General features: G+C 39.2%; 1 protein-coding gene and 1 long non-coding RNA gene across 2 annotated transcripts; both read left to right on the top strand.

The window, feature by feature from the left end:
• Nucleotides 1-10,062: 10,062 nt before the first annotated feature.
• LOC146959741 (uncharacterized) lies at nt 10,063-12,653 on the top strand. Its single transcript, XR_015035600.1, has 4 exons — nt 10,063-10,105; nt 11,515-11,603; nt 12,112-12,261; nt 12,519-12,653. It is a non-coding gene; the product is annotated as an uncharacterized LOC146959741 (long non-coding RNA).
• A 659-nt stretch (nt 12,654-13,312) lies between these two features.
• Nucleotides 13,313-17,449, top strand: LOC146959740 (uncharacterized). The gene is made up of 5 exons (XM_085772952.1): nt 13,313-13,570; nt 14,013-14,239; nt 14,370-14,544; nt 14,656-14,786; nt 15,624-17,449. The coding sequence occupies exons 2-5, from the start codon at nt 14,099-14,101 to the stop codon at nt 15,939-15,941; spliced, it is 765 nt and encodes a 254-aa protein (XP_085629078.1). The 5' UTR covers nt 13,313-13,570; nt 14,013-14,098; the 3' UTR covers nt 15,942-17,449.
• Nucleotides 17,450-17,761: the final 312 nt, after the last annotated feature.

Below are 17,761 nucleotides of genomic sequence, written 5' to 3'. Positions count from 1 at the left end.
ACACACACACACACACACACACAGAAGGATGCAGCTGTTGTTTTTCCACTCTTTTTACCAGTTCTTCAACTCCACACAACCACATTGCTCTGGATCTGATCCCACCATCTTCTTTTCTATTCTCTCACACCAACAAACACTGTGTGCTCCTCCAACATGACCCTTTTTTTGGTCAGGTTTGGACCAAGTTCACCATTACGTCACCTTCCCATGTTACCACACACACCCACACACTTGCATACTCAGACAATTGCACCATCAGTTAAGTCTTACAGCTGTGTTTACTGTTACTGTTACTGTTGCCTTGTTGAAATAGTTTCTGGATTGATTGTTGTTTTTTTGTTTTTGTTTTTTCTCTCTCTTTACCTCTTTTTTTGTTTTGGTAAAAAGGGTAGGCATAATAAGCCTAGGCTTCAGCCTACACCTTTTCGATCAGCACCCCTCATCACATGTACAGTAAGCACTTGTGTACATTTAGTAAATTTTACCTGTGGAGAAGGGGGGGGGGGGTAAAATGCTGATCGAATAAACTGAACTGAACTGAACTGAACTGAACTGAACATCTGAGCTGTATTTGCTGTGTGTTAATAATTGCTGAAAGATAATAAAACCCTGTTATACTGAAACAATAACTGCTCTTGGTTGTGTGTGTGAATGGTGTGTTAAAATCAGCTTCTGCCATATTTCCTCAAGGCTTTTGTCACTTTATTAGTATGGTAAACCTTCTGTAATCACATTGCTGACGGATTTATATGTTAATAATTTCACTTGTTCCCATTAGTTATGATTAATCAAATTCCTAATTACAGTAGATTAAATACATGTATTCTAAATCACTGAGACCAGATCAATTAACTTGCTACCTCCGAAAGAGGGTGGTGACTAACTTAAATATCAATTAACATTGTTATTTAACGTTAATACTATTAATATTGTTCATTTCCAGTAGATCAAAATAACTATAAGTTATAGTTTAGGTCCTTTCTTTCAAGTGACTTTTTCCCAGCTTTAGAAGACGACGGAAGTTGATGAAGATTAAAAGTATTTGTGAAAATATTCTGAAAGAGGAGGAAAGACAAATTAAACGTAGGGCATCCCAGTAGCAATGATGACATGAGCAAGTAATTAGAAGGTAGGAAGGATATGGACACACACTCACACACACACAAACACACAGTGATATTGCTGTGCAGCATTTTGCATTCTTTAGTGCTCAATATCAGCACTTTGTTAGCTTATGGTGCATTCACTGCAGTCACACATAAAGTCAGCATCTGGATTCGTTTACATACTGTAGATGGGCACATAAGATATACCACAATAAACCAGTGGTGCACGTGATATGATGCAAATCTGTACAATTATATGATAGAGCAGGGGTTCCCAAAGTGGGGGTCGGGACCCCCCCGGGGGGGGGTGAGGCACTGAGAGTGGGGTCGCAAGATGATTTTCATAAATCAAATAACATTTGAAAATGATTTTAAATACTGCATGCTGTAATTGTTAAAAAGATACAAGTAGTTAAAATTAAAAATAAACCCATGCAAATAGATTTTCCTCCCTTATCTTTAGATGCCTATAGATTGCTTCTGACTGAGGTATTCGGCTTTTGTCTTCTTCATCTAGCTATACTGTAAAATCAAGGCTGCTCTGTTCCTTTGTGTCATTATGTCCGTGTTTGGATACGTCAATTAGTGCGTGGGCTTTGTGTGTGTCACCTCTGGGGATAGTGGGCTTCGTCAGTCAATGGCACCGTTACTTTGTTGGTAGCGGGCTGAACAATTTGGGAACCCCTGTGATGGAGCACAACCTCAAAAGTGACCATGAAGTTGAGTCAGGACCTCTTGACAATATTTCAATGACTTGTAGTTTGATTAACAAACTGTACACATACTAGATGTCAAGAGTTCTTTCTACTGTGCCCGTTCCTTATGTTAAGTCTCACAACACATTTTCAGACAGCAGCCAAGCAGAAATTCTTTCATTTGTAGCACCGCTGCCTCCACGCTGCTTTCTTCAGAGTTTCACACACAGCAATGCGCCAGAGCCGTTCTCCTGTTTTGCCCTTTCTTTCGCAGCGAAGCCTTTACTATGCTCCTGTAAACTCATCAAGGAGCATCACATTTTATCCATGTTCAAGGTTCAGGTTCATTCAATACAGTATCTCGCCATCACTGAAACATCAAACACCTTGGCATGCATGCTGTGAATAGAGGATAAAGTAAATCCATGTACAAAGAGGGAATGGAGAAAAAGAAAGGGAGGGTGTGACTTCTCCTTTGATTTTTCACAATGGCATCCGATAGGTGAGACGTGGCGTTCGACTCTGAAAGAAATGGCAACCCGGGGGTGATGTATTCGTGGTTGTCAAGCCGAAAAATGCGGCATCAGCACTTTTTGCGAGCACATACACATACATGCACAAAACTTCGGCTACAGTGAATGCATACACACAGACACACACACACACACACACACACACTAAATCACGACAGAATAATAAATAAAAACCACAAGGGGTCATTCATCACAACATTTAAAATTCCATCTTCATGAGGAAAAACAAACCCCTTTCAAATTATAACTCATGCACTGCTGGGTGTCCATAAATCACAGTATGCTGAGAGGAGAGGCGGCACAGAGACGAGTAGTGCCACGGACAAACTTGTTCATTAATCTCCTATAGGATGGCAGCCTTGCAGAAATGCACTCCCGCAAACTCCCCTCAGCCCCGAACTTCTACATTAATTCCTCCTGAAGAATAGCAAAAACATATGAAGGCTTATGTTTCATTTTAGCAGCAGAGTGATAATGGAGTGACATTGCGTGCCTCCGCGGTGCCACTGAAAAATGGTGATGTAAAACTGCGAAGAAAAGGCACAAGCTGTTGTAATCTCCGTTTCAAACAGTCTCCCTTTGAACAGACGAGACATCAGAAGAAATATTTTCTGCAGCTAAGTGATGTCTATTTCACTGCTGCTGTAACACATCAGTTGATTGTCACTAAGAATAAAGAAGAAATTGTCAATTTGTCATGGAAATTTCAACAAGTGCAAAAAAAACAAAACAACTTAATTACCCTCCTTGCATTCAAACCTAAACTCTTTACCACGAGGCTCAAGTACACTTGCGGTTAGGCCTAAAAATCACAAAGTGCAATCACTCCCACTGAAAAACAATACACGTCTCACGTCTGTGTTTGTCTTTTCAATGCCCTCTTAATTTAGCTGCGACTCTGTCACATCAGTGCCCTTAAGAGTTTATCTCTCTGTCTTCCTAATTCATTTCCCCCAAATCCCTTTCCCCACATTCTCTCATGTTTTCCTCCGCACACTTTTCACCATCCTCACTTTTTGTTCTCCGTCTCCCTCTCGATTATTGCCGTGTCTCTCAGTCTCCATTCCCCTTCATGTTTGATCACATCTTTCTTCCACTCTTCAATACAACAGCCATATAAATTCACAGTGGCAGATGTAGCCATGAGGGAAAATGGGTTTTCTGTTCATCTTCAGATCCTACAAATCCCTGCTGCTTTAGTCCTAAGTGACTTCACGGGGAGGAGAGTGGCTGGAAGCCCCATAATTCCACTCTTTTCTCCAGGTTTACTTTACTTCGTGATTATTAGTGTGACTGCTGAAGCAGTCACACTATTGTTCTTCTGTTTGGCCATTTTCTTCCGCCTTTTTACGGTCTTCTTCTAGTCCTTCATACTTTGTGCTATTTCAACAATTCATATATCAAAACGTGCAGCTTTTTTTGAACTTTATCGGCATTACTTTTCTCTTTTTAACTCTTTATACTTTTTAAAATATTTAACTTTTTCTGATTTTTTTCAGCTTTATAATGTGTGTGTGTTGCGTCTAACGAGCAGAGCCAGAGTGGTGTCAGAGTGGAGAGAGGCAAAAAAAACATTCTAGAGTTTTTCTGGCTAAACTGTCAGCATGGCCACAAATTAAACTCTAGACAAATTATTTTCTCCAGTTTTGTAGCCACACTTGTCTTCTGGCTAAAATTCTGGTCAAAAATGCAAAGAGACTTAGATAATAATTTAAAATATTTTTTAAATGCAGCCAGGGAGCTCTCTGCTCTCATACAGCTCAATGCATTTTTTTCACAGCAGCAGGAGAAGGAGCTCAACTTTGTAACTTGCTGTTAAGTGCTTTTTAAATCATTTTAATTCACCAAAAAATAGTCACAGGTCACAAAAAAGTCCTCTTCTCACTTGGTGTGGCTAATTTATACTCATTTCTCTTTATTTTAAGCAGCATTGAAAAATCTCACATTCATGTAAGTCTCAACCTCTCTTATTCACAACTCTGTCTGTAGTCCAGTTGGTAAGGTGTCCGCTTGCCAACCCCAAGGTCACTAGTTCGAATCCAGGCTGAGCAATCTTATTATGTTATGTTGAATTCTGCTCCCCTCCATCACCCTCAATTGGTTACAGCTGGTCGTTAAGAGACGCATTAATTGCTAGTGCCACCATTTGCAGCACATCATCAAATTACAATGGCAACATGCTTAAGTCTGTGCTCTCTGTGGCGAAGTGGCAGAGTAAAGGTTCACTGATCATGAGGTCATGGGTTCGATTCCTGCCTCATTCATGTTGTACTTTCTGCTAGAGACTTCATTCAAATTCTGATTTGTAGACAAACTTCTAATGGCTCATTTATGATGCTTTTATAAAGACCCACTCCCGTGAAAATCGTGTTTTTTGAGCTTTTCACATGTTCCTGTGGCATTTTTCTTGTGTTAGAGCACATATCAGCAGAAAAGGAAGTGAAAAATTGCATTTCTGAGTTTTTCTGCCTTCAAACTGCTGTGAACCAATGGCAGACTCAAACTGGCAGTTTCAGGGAGACTGGAGCTGACGTGTCACAGCTCCAGGGGAGGGCACTAGCCGCCCCGTTCTTCATCTGGCTCAGAGGTGAAAGGCTTGGCAGCTCAGTGTAGCTGTCAAGGTATAATAGGTATAGCTCACCTGGGAGAACAGCTATCACTGTGAGCAAGGACTATGCTCCAGTCTGTGATCGCATCCCAGTGTAGAGTTTTACACTAAATGCGCTGAATCTGTAATTATACAATGTCCAGCTGTCAGCAACCGGGGGGCAAAGTCAAAGTCTTCTGACCATGAGATTGTGGGTTCAATTCCTACCTTGGTCAACCATTTGTATGGTCATCACTGCTTGCACTATTTTTACAAAAGTGTCCTCTACTTACTTCTTGTGGTTAATTTCTGCACTTTCCTTACTTTTTTTTTTAAGCAGAGGCCAGTGATCCTCTTATAAAAGGTTTTCTTTGCCCCTTATATACTGTCTCTGTCTGTAGCCTAGTGGTTAGCTTGCTGGTCTGAAGACCTGAGGGTTGCTGGTTCAAATCTTGCCTCATCAACAATTATAGTGAATTATTTTCCCAGTCGTCCTCTGTTGACTTCTGATAACTTGCTTCATGTTGAAACTGCTGCTCTCAGCCTGAAATTCACAGAAATTTTCATTCTAAGTCATTCAAGCTTGACTCTCAAGCTTTCTTGATGTTGACAGTGCATATCATTAACAGACAACAGTCTCTGCAACTGTGTGTGCACTGTGGCCTAGAGGCAGAGTGGAAGTCTACTGACCATGAGATTGTGGGTTCGATTCCGACCTTGGTCAAACATTTGTATGGTGGTCACTGCTTGCACTATTTGCTAATTCTGCAACAGCGTTCAGCTGCTTTCAGCAGTCACACCATTTCCATTCTTGGAAATGCTTTTTCTAGTTTTCCTTACCATGCCTTTCTCTTTTCCAATAATGTTCCCCATTTCCCTCATAATCATTCTGCATGTCCTTCTTTTCTTTTTTTACCTTTTGTTCTTCTGTCGCCACCCTCCCCCCATTAGCTCGCTCCTGTAAATTCCCCATATTTTTTTCTGTCGTCCCTGCTTTTTTACCTTTCCTTCCCCCCCTTTCCCTCTGGATCATGTTGCCTCCTTCCTTTCATGTTCCTGTGCCAAGGCTCACTTGCTGCCATTTCATCCCTTCTCACTTACCTCTCATCCTCATTCTTTTACAGATTGGATGCAGAATTTGGCAACAAACATCAGCACTGAATTATTCAACACTTTTGCTAACCTTTTTTCCCCCAACAGATATACAGTAATACAGGCAGCTTAAGATTAAACTATTACCTTAGTTTAGCCATCATCTTTAAATTATATAGAGGGAAGAACAACAGAAGGTTTATACTTTTTGTTTGATGTAGAGGAACCACAATCGTGGTAATCAGAAAATAGAGAATGGATTTTTGAACATTGGAGCTATAAAAGTATCAGTTATGAGAGGAAATAAAGACATTTACAGTTTTTGAAAATACCAGATCATGTGGCCACAGGGACAAATTTACTGTGATGCTTTACATTATTCTTACATTTCATGTATTTCATGAACCTCTGCATAAAGATAAAACCTCCCCAATGCAGTTTCAGGCTGGGGGAGAGAAGAAAAAATCAATATCATTATGAAATGTGAGCATAATGCATGGTAATTTTGTTTTCTCTTCCATTCAAAACATGTTAAAGTGAAAAATGCACCACTATGTGAAGGCAATATGTAGAATTTGTTGAGATAGCTGGCTTAGACTGAAATGCAATGCCATTAATACAGTTTATGATAATTTGACATTTGATTTTAGAAACACAATTTAACTATTCAGTAAAGTCTCGTTGAAGTTTTAAGTGAAGAAGAAGTTAGAATGTGCATAGCTTGAGGGGTTATCACATATATTGCCCTAATTTAGACAAAGGTTTAACAGATAACAAATAACTTTCATCCTTTCCATTATAAGTAGACTAGGTGCAGTGTGAAACATTCATCTAATCAAAAGAGGTGTTCAAGTCCCTGATAATTAACCTACATGTTATCCCATCTTTTTATGAGAAATCCTGTTTCCACACAGGAAAAATGAGAGAGTAATTTTCTCAGAGTTACCATTATTTTACTCTAAAAGAGTATTTTTTATTCATTTTGGATAGTAATTATTTCCAATGGCCACTAGAGTAGGAGGAAAAAAATAGAGTAAATCCTATTGGAGTAATTTCAAGAACACGCCCACTAATTAGTGTGACTGCTGAAGCAGTCACACTATTGTTCTTCTGTTTGGCCATTTTCTTCCGCCTTTTTACGGTCTTCTTCTAGTCCTTCATACTTTGTGCTATTTCAACAATTCATATATCAAAACGTGCAGCTTCTTTTGAACTTTATCGGCATTACTTTTCTCTTTCTAACTATTTATACTTTTTCAAATATTTAACTTTTTCTGATTTTTTTCAGCTTTATAATGTGTGTGTATTGCGTCTAACGAGCAGAGCCAGAGTGGTGTCAGAGTGGAGAGAGGCAAAAAAACATTCTAGAGTTTTTCTGGCTAAACTGTCAGCATGGCCACAAATTAAACTCTAGACAAATTATTTTCTCCAGTTTTGTAGCCACACTTGTCTTCTGGCTAAAATTCTGGTCAAAAATGCAAAGAGACTTAGATAATAATTTTAAATATTTTTTAAATGCAGCCAGGGAGCTCTCTGCTCTCATTAAGCTCAATGCATTTTTTTCACATCAGCAGGAGAAGGAGCTCAACTTTGTAACTTGCTGTTAAGTGCTTTTTAATTCATTTTAATTCACCAAAAAATAGTCACAGGTCACAAAAAAGTCCTCTTCTTACTTGGTGTGGCTAATCTATATTAATTTATTTTTGTTTTAAGCATCATTGAAAAATCTCACATTCATCAAAGTCTCAACCTCTCTTCATGACAACTCCTCTGTAGTGTAGGGGTTAGGGTAACTGCCTGCCAACCCTAAGGTCACTGGTTCGAATCCAAGGGAAGAATTCTTGTTATGTTATGTTGAATTCTGCTCTCCTCCCCCGCCTTCAATTGGTTACAGGTGTTTGTTATCTCCTTGATTACTCGTACCAGTTTGCAGCACATCATCACATTACTATGAATCAGTTGTCAATGAATGACAACAGGTTTAAAAGCAGTGTGCTCTCTGTAGCCGATTGGCAGAGTAAAGGTTTAGTGATCATATGGTCACGGGTTCGATTCCTGCCTCAGTCATTTCACATCATTGCTTGACTTTTGATTCCAATTATTCAGCTGTCATTGGACAGTCTTTGATTCCTCATAGTATAAAGCTCATTGTAACTCAGGTTCTCTGTGGCCATATGGTTAGTGTGTTAGGTGTTGTGCTATTTCAACAATTCATATATCAAAACGTGCAGCTTTTTTTGAACTTTATCGGCGTTACTTTTCTCTTTTTAACTATTTATACTTTTTCAAATATTTAACTTTTTCTGCAAATTAAACTCTAGACAAATTATTTTCTCCAGTTTTGTAGCCACACTTGTCTTCTGGCTAAAATTCTGGTCAAAAATGCAAAGAGACTTAGATAATAATTTTAAATATTTTTTAAATGCAGCCAGGGAGCTCTCTGCTCTCATTCAGCCCAATGCTGAGAATTCTCCACAACTCTGTCTGAAACATGCTTATGTCTGTGCTCTCTGTGGCGAAGTGGCAGAGTAAAGATTTATTGATCAGGAGGTCATGGGTTCGATTCCTTACTTTTTTTTTTAAGCAGAAGCCAGTGATCCTCTTATCAAAGGTTTTCTTTACCCCTCACATACTGTCTCTGTCTGTAGCCTAGCGGTTAGCTTGCTGTTCTGGAGACCTGAAGGTTGCTGGTTCAATTCTTGCCTCAACAACAATTATAGTGAATTATTTTCCCAGTTATGAGTATTTCATGATACAATGTAGCCTAATAGTCTATATTGTTGTGTCTAGGGGTGTCCTCAACTCAGAATTGTGTTTATGCTGAATAGAAACTTCAAGTATTCATTGTGTGACCATGATATGATTACTTGTTTTGCAAAACATCAACAAGACATTATAACATCTGAACTGTTTATGATAGAGACGAGCTGTAAACATCATCTGAATTGTGAGATTATCTACTTTCCCAGGCTCCTTGAGTGGTGCCTCTATGACAAGGGACCGGGTGCGTGTAATCATGTGGTGCAGGAACAGATGCAGAAATTTTTCTGGTCTTCCATTTTTTTTAACAGATTGGCTATTTTACAATATACAGTCTGTCACAAAAGTTCTTCATATGGCTCAGAGTTGAAAGGCTTGGCAGCTCGGTGTAGCTGTCAAGGTATAATAGGTATAGCTCACCTGGTAGAGCAGCTTGCACTGTGAGCAAGGACTATGCTCCAGTCTGGGATCAAATCCCAGTGGAGAGTTTTACACTAAATGCGCTGAATCTGTAATTATACAATGTCCAGCTGTCAGCAACCGGGGGGTGGGGTGCGAGGAGGTGGCTGGGCGGGTGCAAAACAGTGCAGTCTCCGCCCACCCCCCAGAGGTGAATTGCTAATGTGCATGGCTAATGAGCTGGTTTTAAAATGGCCGAAAAGGGTCGGGGGAGTGAGACTTAAGCATCATTGAAAAATCTCACATTCATCAAAGTCTCAACCTCTACTTCATTGGAAGTGTTGGAACGGCCTAGTGGATAAGGTTCCTGCCAACCATTCACAAGGTCACAGGTTCAAATCCCACCTGAGCAGTCTTGTTAGTGTCAGCCACTTTGACCTTTAACCAATACCACTTGGTCTGGTCACAAGATCAAACTTGATAATGCATATGCGCCCCCACCTATTCTCTTTACCTCTTTCAATCTTGGTTTATGTTAACATGTTTCTTGTTTATACCACTGCACTAAGATTGATTTGCACTGGAACTACAGCTTTGGGCTAGTTAACTTCAGAGTGAGACAGAGTGCAGTTCATCAACAGACAACAGTCTCTGGAACTGTGTATACACTGGCCTAGAGGCAGAGTGAAAGTCTGCTGATCATGAGGTTGTGGGTTCGATACCTACCTTGGGCAACCATTTGTATGGTGATCACTGCTTGCACTATTTGCTAATTCTGCAACAGCGTTCAGCTGCTTTCAGCAGTCACACGCATTTCCATCAGGAAATGGTACTTTATCTAGTTTTTCTTAGGTTTCGTTTCTGCCGCCATTTTCTATCCCAGCAGCGGAAGGTCGAGGTGAACGGCAGTGGTGGACGGCGGTAAGCCAGGTAAGTCAGCAAAGTACTGAAATCGATTTTATTTCAGATAAAATGTCAGTAGAATTTTTGTTGGCTTACTTTAAAGGTAATTTGTGAGTAACATTGCAGCTGGCGAGTGTGTGGGTCTCACACACTGCAAATGTCGATGCTAACGTTAGTTTCAACACAAACTATAATGTTAAATGTGAATTTAAACCGAGCCTCACTCTTGTTAGCTTAATTTACCACGTGTGTGTTTTATTGAGCTTAATTTTTACTGACCATTTTATCGAAGGTTTACTCTGAATTGAGTTGTGCCTAGGTTAGCAAGTGTGTTTGATTTTTTTTTTTTATGGACCAGTCTAGTATGTGTGGACTGTTTTCTCTGCTGTTCGGTTAGCAAGCATGTGTGTTTCACGAGTCATGACGTTTTACCAGACTTGTTTTTCGGTTACTAAGTGGGTTTTTGTGTGTGGACCGCAAGCACGTGTATTTTACTCTGAATTGAGGCATTTACACGGACCGTTTTAATTGTTATTCTGTTACGTTAGCTACCCGACATGTGGACCGTTAGCAAAGCACGTGTGTTTTACTCTGAATTGAGGCATTTACACGGACCGTTTTAATTGCTCTTTGGTTAGCTATAGTGTTTTTTTAATGTGGGCCGTTTTCACCTGCTGTTTGGTTAGCAAGCATGTGTATTTTACTCTGAATTGAGTCAGTTAAGGAGCATATCCTCGAAGACATGTTCGGACAGCTTTTTCAAAAACATGAATTAATTTCTGAACCGTTTGTGAAAAAGACTAGATCATTTGAATCGCGGGATCTTCCGCTTTCCGAGCATATTTGAGTGGTGCCTGTGTGACAGTGTGTGTATGTAATCACGTCAGTGTTTCCTCGTTTGGGCCCGCCACAGTCTCTCACAGGAAAAAAAAAAAAAAAAAAATTCTCACGTGTGTCTACGTGCAGTGAGCCCGCACTCGAGAGAGGCTGACTGGCAGAGATGAGAGCTGGTGAAACGCTAGCATGGTTATTTAAAACACCATCTCTGATCTCTGCCTGCACATAGATTTCCATTACAAGTCCCATATTTTGTTTTTGTTTCCTTCTGGTCTTCCATTTATCAATACATTGTCTATTTTCTAATTATAGCTATAACTTATAACACTTTTATGTGAGCCAAGTCATCATCTATTATTGTTGAGATAAGATAAATGTTGACAAAATGTATTTATTTGCTGTTAGTAGTTGTTTATCTGGCTTCACATGTAGCTTCAAAACACTTAAGAGTTTTAATTAGATGCAAATGCAGAGTGGTATCTAGCCTACCTGTAGATGGGGCTTTTGTAATACTTAAGCTAATTGTAGCATTCAATGCATGAATTGTGGTGTTCTATATTATCTTAGTAACTGTCTTATTTTTTTTATTTCCCATAAAGGATGCAGGCTGTAAGAGTGAAATACCGAGACCGCCAGAAATACATTTGTTATGAAGGGCAACTGACCTTCAAATCATTTTTGGAGTGTGGTGAGTGAAACAAATTGCACAACCTACTGAGTGTCATGTTTAAATTATTGATGCTGTCTTACATTTATTGTTATTATTATTATTATTATTATTATTATTATTATTATTATTATTATTATTATTGTCAAGGACCCTTAGAAGTATATTTATTTGATTTTGGACCCCCATCTCCAAATGTTGTTTTGTGTACCCTGCGAAAAAGAATGATTTGAGTTAGAAATGTTTGCTGTAAAAGTATATTCAAAAATTTGCAAAAATCTTCATGATTTAAAAAAAAAATTAAAGGCAGATCTACAAGCTCATAGCGACACTTGTGCTATGAGCTTGCAGGTCTGCAATCTTGAATATTTATTTTTTTATTGCTAAAGTATAAAATCGTTGTTTTTAAGTGGTTCAGATCTAAAGTGACACAGATGTATGACCTTTTATAATAAAGATAAGATTATATGTCAATCTTGTGCATCTTGATTATATGTCAATCTTGTGCAATATTGTTTTGTCTTCACAGTTTCCAAGAAATTTGAAATTCCTACCTTGGACTTAAAAGTCTATGATGATTTGAACACTGAAGTTGACGAGGATGCGTTTGCGTTTCTTGTAACGAAACCAGACCTGGGTGTGCTTGAGGTCTGTTTGCCCACGGGCTCAGATTTTGAGGGTGAGTCACTTGTTAACTTGGGAGTCTTATACAGTAATCCATGCAGTCCTGGCTAACCTTGTTATAGTAAAGAGAGACTTATCCACGTTGCATCACATTTTGAATAAACATGCCTTTTCAGACACTTAAGAAAGCATCTGAGGAATAACTAGCTTGGTGTGTGGATCCATCCTAATCTATTGTGATCTTTTACATTATTCTTATTACAGATGATCCCCTCTTGCTAATGACATGTTATTATTATCACAACATGCTAGATTCAGTGAGCCCCTCTACAAGCCACTCCATTGCCAGCAGCAACAGCTCCTTTCTCAGCTCTGGTGCAGATAATGAAGGGGACTCTGATGACACCATCATTTTGCAGCCTAGTCCTGCCCAAAGATACAGAGCCGACGTGACTCGTTTCGCTCAGGTAGTAAGCTTTGCAGATGGAGAGATCAAGATCAAGATGGTGATTCTGATAAAAAGGGTAAGGGGGGGAAATGGCCAAGTAAATTTGCAGAGCAGTACGGGGCATGGTTTACATTTTTGTCACTGTAAATGTAATGGGGCACCAAATCCCTGTGTCCCTCACCTTTTTTTTTTCCTCTCACACTTAGAACATTGAAAACATTCTGAGGGAGAAACCTGGAGGAGAGAGGATCCTTGCAGAGTATGCTCGGAAAAAAAGCCTAACAGATTCCAGAAGACGTGACATGGTGAAGATATTGGTTGCACACATGGCGAGTCAACATGGGTATGTTATGTAATTAATATCCGACCCTAACATTTATGGTTTTATTTGGTGCAGACCAAGTGCTGAAGGCATCGGCATAGCACTACTTTTGATTGGATCTCGTGTGTGTGTGTGTGCGCGTGTGTGCTGTAGGACAAGTCCTTCAAGGCGTGTTAAAGAGGACTACGCAAAGGGCATCACTGCCTTGTTTCCATACCTGGCCGATCCCCAGGGCACTTTGGGCTATGTAAGTACATAAAACAAGTCTAACCTCTTTACTCATTACTTCTGGTATTGATCAAAAAACGAGTGAGATTTCAACTAAATAATAACATTTCTGTATGCTGACCCTTTCTCCTAACCTCAACAAGTTGAACACAGCAGATGTTAGACTGGTTGATCTTGATTTTAGCAATTCTCCAGACAAGGACATGTGTTAAGTTTTTTAAGGAGGAAAAATAAAACACTTTCTTGGTTTTTAGGAGCAGTATTACAATCCAGTAGATGGGAGTGGATTTCTTGCATGGAGAGTGAAAACGCTTCAAAAAGAAGCCTCAGAAGGACAAAAGAAAAGAAACCCTCAGCCACTGACAGGTACATGATTTTGAGTGTAGTTAGATTTTTTTTTATGAGAATGGGCTTTATGCACCACTCCACTACTTCCTGAACTTCAGCCAATTCCTTTATTTCCTGTCTTACATTATTGGACCAACTGATGAATTCAGGTGTGCCTGGTCATTGTTGTGAGGTCAGACATACCTGGATTAATCAGTTTGTCCAATAATGTAAGACAGGAAATAAAGGAGCTGGCTTAGATTCAGGAAATAGTAGAGCTGTGCATAAAGCCCATTCACATGTTAAATTCATTTTTAATGTGCATAGTCCTTGTTTTGTTACAGTGGTGGGCATCGCAGGGTGTTAAGCGAAAAGATGAGTGGTCATCTGTGTAAGGGGTGAAAGTGGCTCAACTTTTTTGAGAAGTAAAGAAAGTATTGCATCAGTGTGTGGTTTCACTGTTTACTGATCACTGTTACAGGTGGTCCAGATTCTGGTGACAGAACCCCCTTCAGTAAGGAAAACCAGCTAACCACAGAAACCCAGTGTCGTGAGGCCATCGCACTGATGAAGCATACAACTGATGAAGCAATCATCAAGGAGAAGATGAGACAGACCTTCACCCATCGCCAAGCAATGGTTCATGACCCAGTGAAGTCCTCTGAAATATTCACCACCTTTCCAAGATTTCTTGACATCACGGGACTGGTATATCACTCTTAACTGCCTTGCATTAAAATCGAGCTGAAATGAAAAATGAGTTTAAACAGACCACATCCCTGGTGTACCTATTAACAATGTATGCCATGTTGTTTTCTGTATTCCATCTTGTCTGCAGATAGAGCAGGATTTCAGTCTGATGTTTGGTGATGACATCTCTGCAAAGTTCCTGGAGAAGTGGCCTACTCACTACAGGCAGAAAGTCCTTGAACAAAGCCGTGGCCTCACCCAGACAAGCGACCTTGAAGATCTCCTTCATAACGCTGAATCCACAACAGAAGAACTGGAAGATGGTACACTCGAATTAAAGAAATAATAATAATAATGGAAGAGGGAAATGGATTTGGAACAAAAATATAAACATTGTAGTAAAAATGTCTTTCTGAATTTGCTTGTATTTTCAGGATGGGACGGTGAGATGTCCTCCATCTTGCTCCTTATACACCTCATGCCACCATCACCTCATGGCCGCAACAAGAGACCAGGAAAGCTCTCCGCCAGACAAGCCATTGAACACCTTGTGAAATTTATCAAGGTAATGTTATAGTTTAATTAAAGTTTAAGAAGGCTCACTGTTCTGTCTGTAATATTAAACCATAAAACTATACTCTTGTGAAATCATGTGATGACCATGCTCATCTGTAATCAGCGAGTGCCCTGTGATATTTATCTGATTTGGCTCCCCACAGATCTATCACCATCGGCCTCAGATACGCTGATATGAATATGTTTATTTCTTTTACATTTAGCAGAATAAAAGCTTAATTAAAAAAAAAAAAATAGCGCTCATGGCGGTGGAGCTGACAACAGCGGAGTTTCCTCTGCTGCAGCTGAACAGCTGACATGTGGTCAAGACGTAGCTAATGACCTGCCACTGTCTCACGGTGCATTTCATTATTATAAACTTCAACCTCAGAGCTGTCTGTCCTCAGACTGTCCTGACCTGTCCCTGAACATCACACAGGGACAACATGGAGCTGCCTGTGTGATTGGCTACCAAGTTTTATTCATGCTTACATCAGGCTGAGTTCAACAAATCAGTTTATGCTATTGATCGATTTAAGTAGTTAAATACAGTAATCATCATTGTGTAGTGGCAGGAAAGACCATTTAATCTGTATTCTCACTGTTCTCAGGTCAAATATTTATATGTGATTAAAATTTGATTAATTTTGATTATTAATTACAAAGCCTCTAATTAATTAGATTCATTTTTTTAATCGAGTCCCGGCCTTATAAAAAATATAAGACTGGAAATGTAATGGTTCATCTTGCATTTTGTGGCAATAAGTGATTCTGGTGGTGATGATGGGGCCTTAAACTGCAACAGATTAATTTTAATAGCAAGACTAATTAAGTTTTCTTGTCACAGACTGGGACCAGTGTTGAGGGGCATCTGGACAGCATCACAGAGAGCCGTCAACCCTATCTACTGGCTGTGGGGACCAAGAGGAGCGCCGTACACAAATATTTCATTGTGATTGACAAACATGCAATCCCGTGTCAGTCACCAGATTCTCTTGCCTCTTTTGACGAGCTTTTCAAAGCTCATTTCGTCTTCGCTACCTCGTACAACAGGGATCTGGCGAATGTCTACCACTTCTTGCAAACCGCTGTTTACCAGATTGATGCTGCTACCACCAAGGTGAATCCCAGGGTCAAAGAGATGAGAGCTCGGATGCTGCACTGATTTGATGCAGAGATGTTTTGTTTTATTTGCAAAGGTCCTCAGGCAAATGCCAATTCACTAATCAAGCACTTTAAGTTGATCCATGGACTTTGTTCAGGACACTTCGTCTGAAATGTGGTCAGCCTGGTTGTTCTAATTTCTTTGGTACTTTTTCTGGGTTTCGAAAGCATCTTAAAGCACATGAACCTTGTGATGATCCTGGTGAAGGCCCCTCTTCAACTGAAGATTTAGCCGAAAGTTTTGTTGATGACTTTCCATCAAACAGTGCCCCTTCTGACCCAGTCCTTCTTAATAAGAGTCTTGTAGACAGCTGTGCTGCAACAGTGGCTGAACTTAAAGTGGCAGGTGTAGGCGAAACAATCATTAACTCTTTGGTTACTTCAATGGAAGAGATTGTTGATGATATCCATAATCAAGCAAAATAATCTGTGAAGCAGTGTCTATCTTTACAGGAACCTATCAAAAGTGAGGTTGAGTGTAAAATTGATCAGTGCTTTGAAAAAATTTGAAAATCCTTTTGGTGTCTTAAATTCTGAAACTAAGAGAAGGCAGTATTTCACAGAGAAGTGGGGAAGGGTGGAACCCGTTGAATGTGTTCTTGGTACAGTGAGTATGGATGAGCATTTTTATGCATTTAAAGTTGTGTGTACTGCAGAAGGACCTCATGTTGTTGATGTCAGAGCTTTTGTTTTACAAAGCATTTGATATGCAGATGTCATACAGCAATGATGATTCAAGTTCATTTATTGTTCCATACTGTTTCCTGTGATAAAAGAATCGCTAAGCTGTAACTATTGCACTGGGGATGAACAATGGATTTCTGAATTTCTTTGCCCATAACTCATATTTTAATTTATTTATATTTTCTCCTCTTTTATCTAATCCACCCGATTTCAAAGAGCACATTGTGTCCAAATTGTGATGGCCCACCAATTGGGCTTAAATGTTTTGGCTGGGCTGATGGCTATTGCAATATTTTACAGCCTTATCTGCAGCTGCTGATGGCGTGGTGATAGTGTGCATACCTGTTTGCAATATTCTATTTGTTTTCATTATGGAATTATAGGGAATTTGTCACCATGAACGACTTTTTTTTCCCTCATATTGATTACTCTGTCCATGGAGTCTTATTCATGGAGATTTTTGTTGCAGGTTTTGAGGGCATTTGAATTTTTCATGTATTATACAATGCTGTCATATTACAAAGCCCAAACGGTATGGACATGTATATTATGGGTGCTCATGTGTTATGCATTTAAGAAAAATACAAGTTGTGCATTGTTGAATATTCATTTCTGGTCTTTTTTATTTCAAACATTTTAATCCAGAGTTATCATTTTTAAAATCAATATTGAGTAAAATACAACTCTTTATTGAGTGAAATAGAACTCTATTCATAGTAGAATTTGACCTCTATTTTGAGGCAGTTACTACTCTGTACAGAGTAAAATACAACTCCATTAATAGTAGAATTATATCTCTATTATGAGGCAGTTACTACTCTGTACAGAGTAAAATACAACTCCATTAATAGTAGAATTATATCTCTATTATGAGGCAGTTACTACACTGTACAGAGTAAAATACAACTCTGTATTGAGTGAAATGGTGTTGGAGTTGTTCTCACTTTATGCTAAATAGAGTAAATTTTAATCTTGTGGAGTAAAATATGAACTCTAGATGGAGTAGAAATAACTCTGAAAATTTTACTCTATGACAAGAGTAAATTTTACTCTTTTTGGACTGGGACCAAATACTATCTTTTTGGGAGTAAAATTTTACTCAAATTGAGTAAATTTTACTCTTCAAAATTTCCTGTG

The sequence above is a fragment of the Trachurus japonicus genome, unplaced genomic scaffold, assembly GCF_045865225.1.
Source record: "Trachurus japonicus isolate A0001 unplaced genomic scaffold, Traja_1.0 AP031135.1".
NCBI lineage: Eukaryota > Metazoa > Chordata > Actinopteri > Carangiformes > Carangidae > Trachurus > Trachurus japonicus.
Note: the sequence above shows the minus strand (reverse complement) of the source record. Positions and strands in the feature narration are given on the sequence as shown.

Bases quoted from the DNA above. Each gene is read 5' to 3' on its own strand.
- LOC146959740 (XM_085772952.1), top strand. From the start codon at position 14,099: ATGAAGCATACAACTGATGAAGCAATCATCAAGGAGAAGATGAGACAG. The intron at 14,240-14,369 runs GTATATCACTCT...TCTTGTCTGCAG, and splicing joins TTCTTGACATCACGGGACTG to ATAGAGCAGGATTTCAGTCT. The intron at 14,787-15,623 runs GTAATGTTATAG...TTCTTGTCACAG, and splicing joins ACCTTGTGAAATTTATCAAG to ACTGGGACCAGTGTTGAGGG.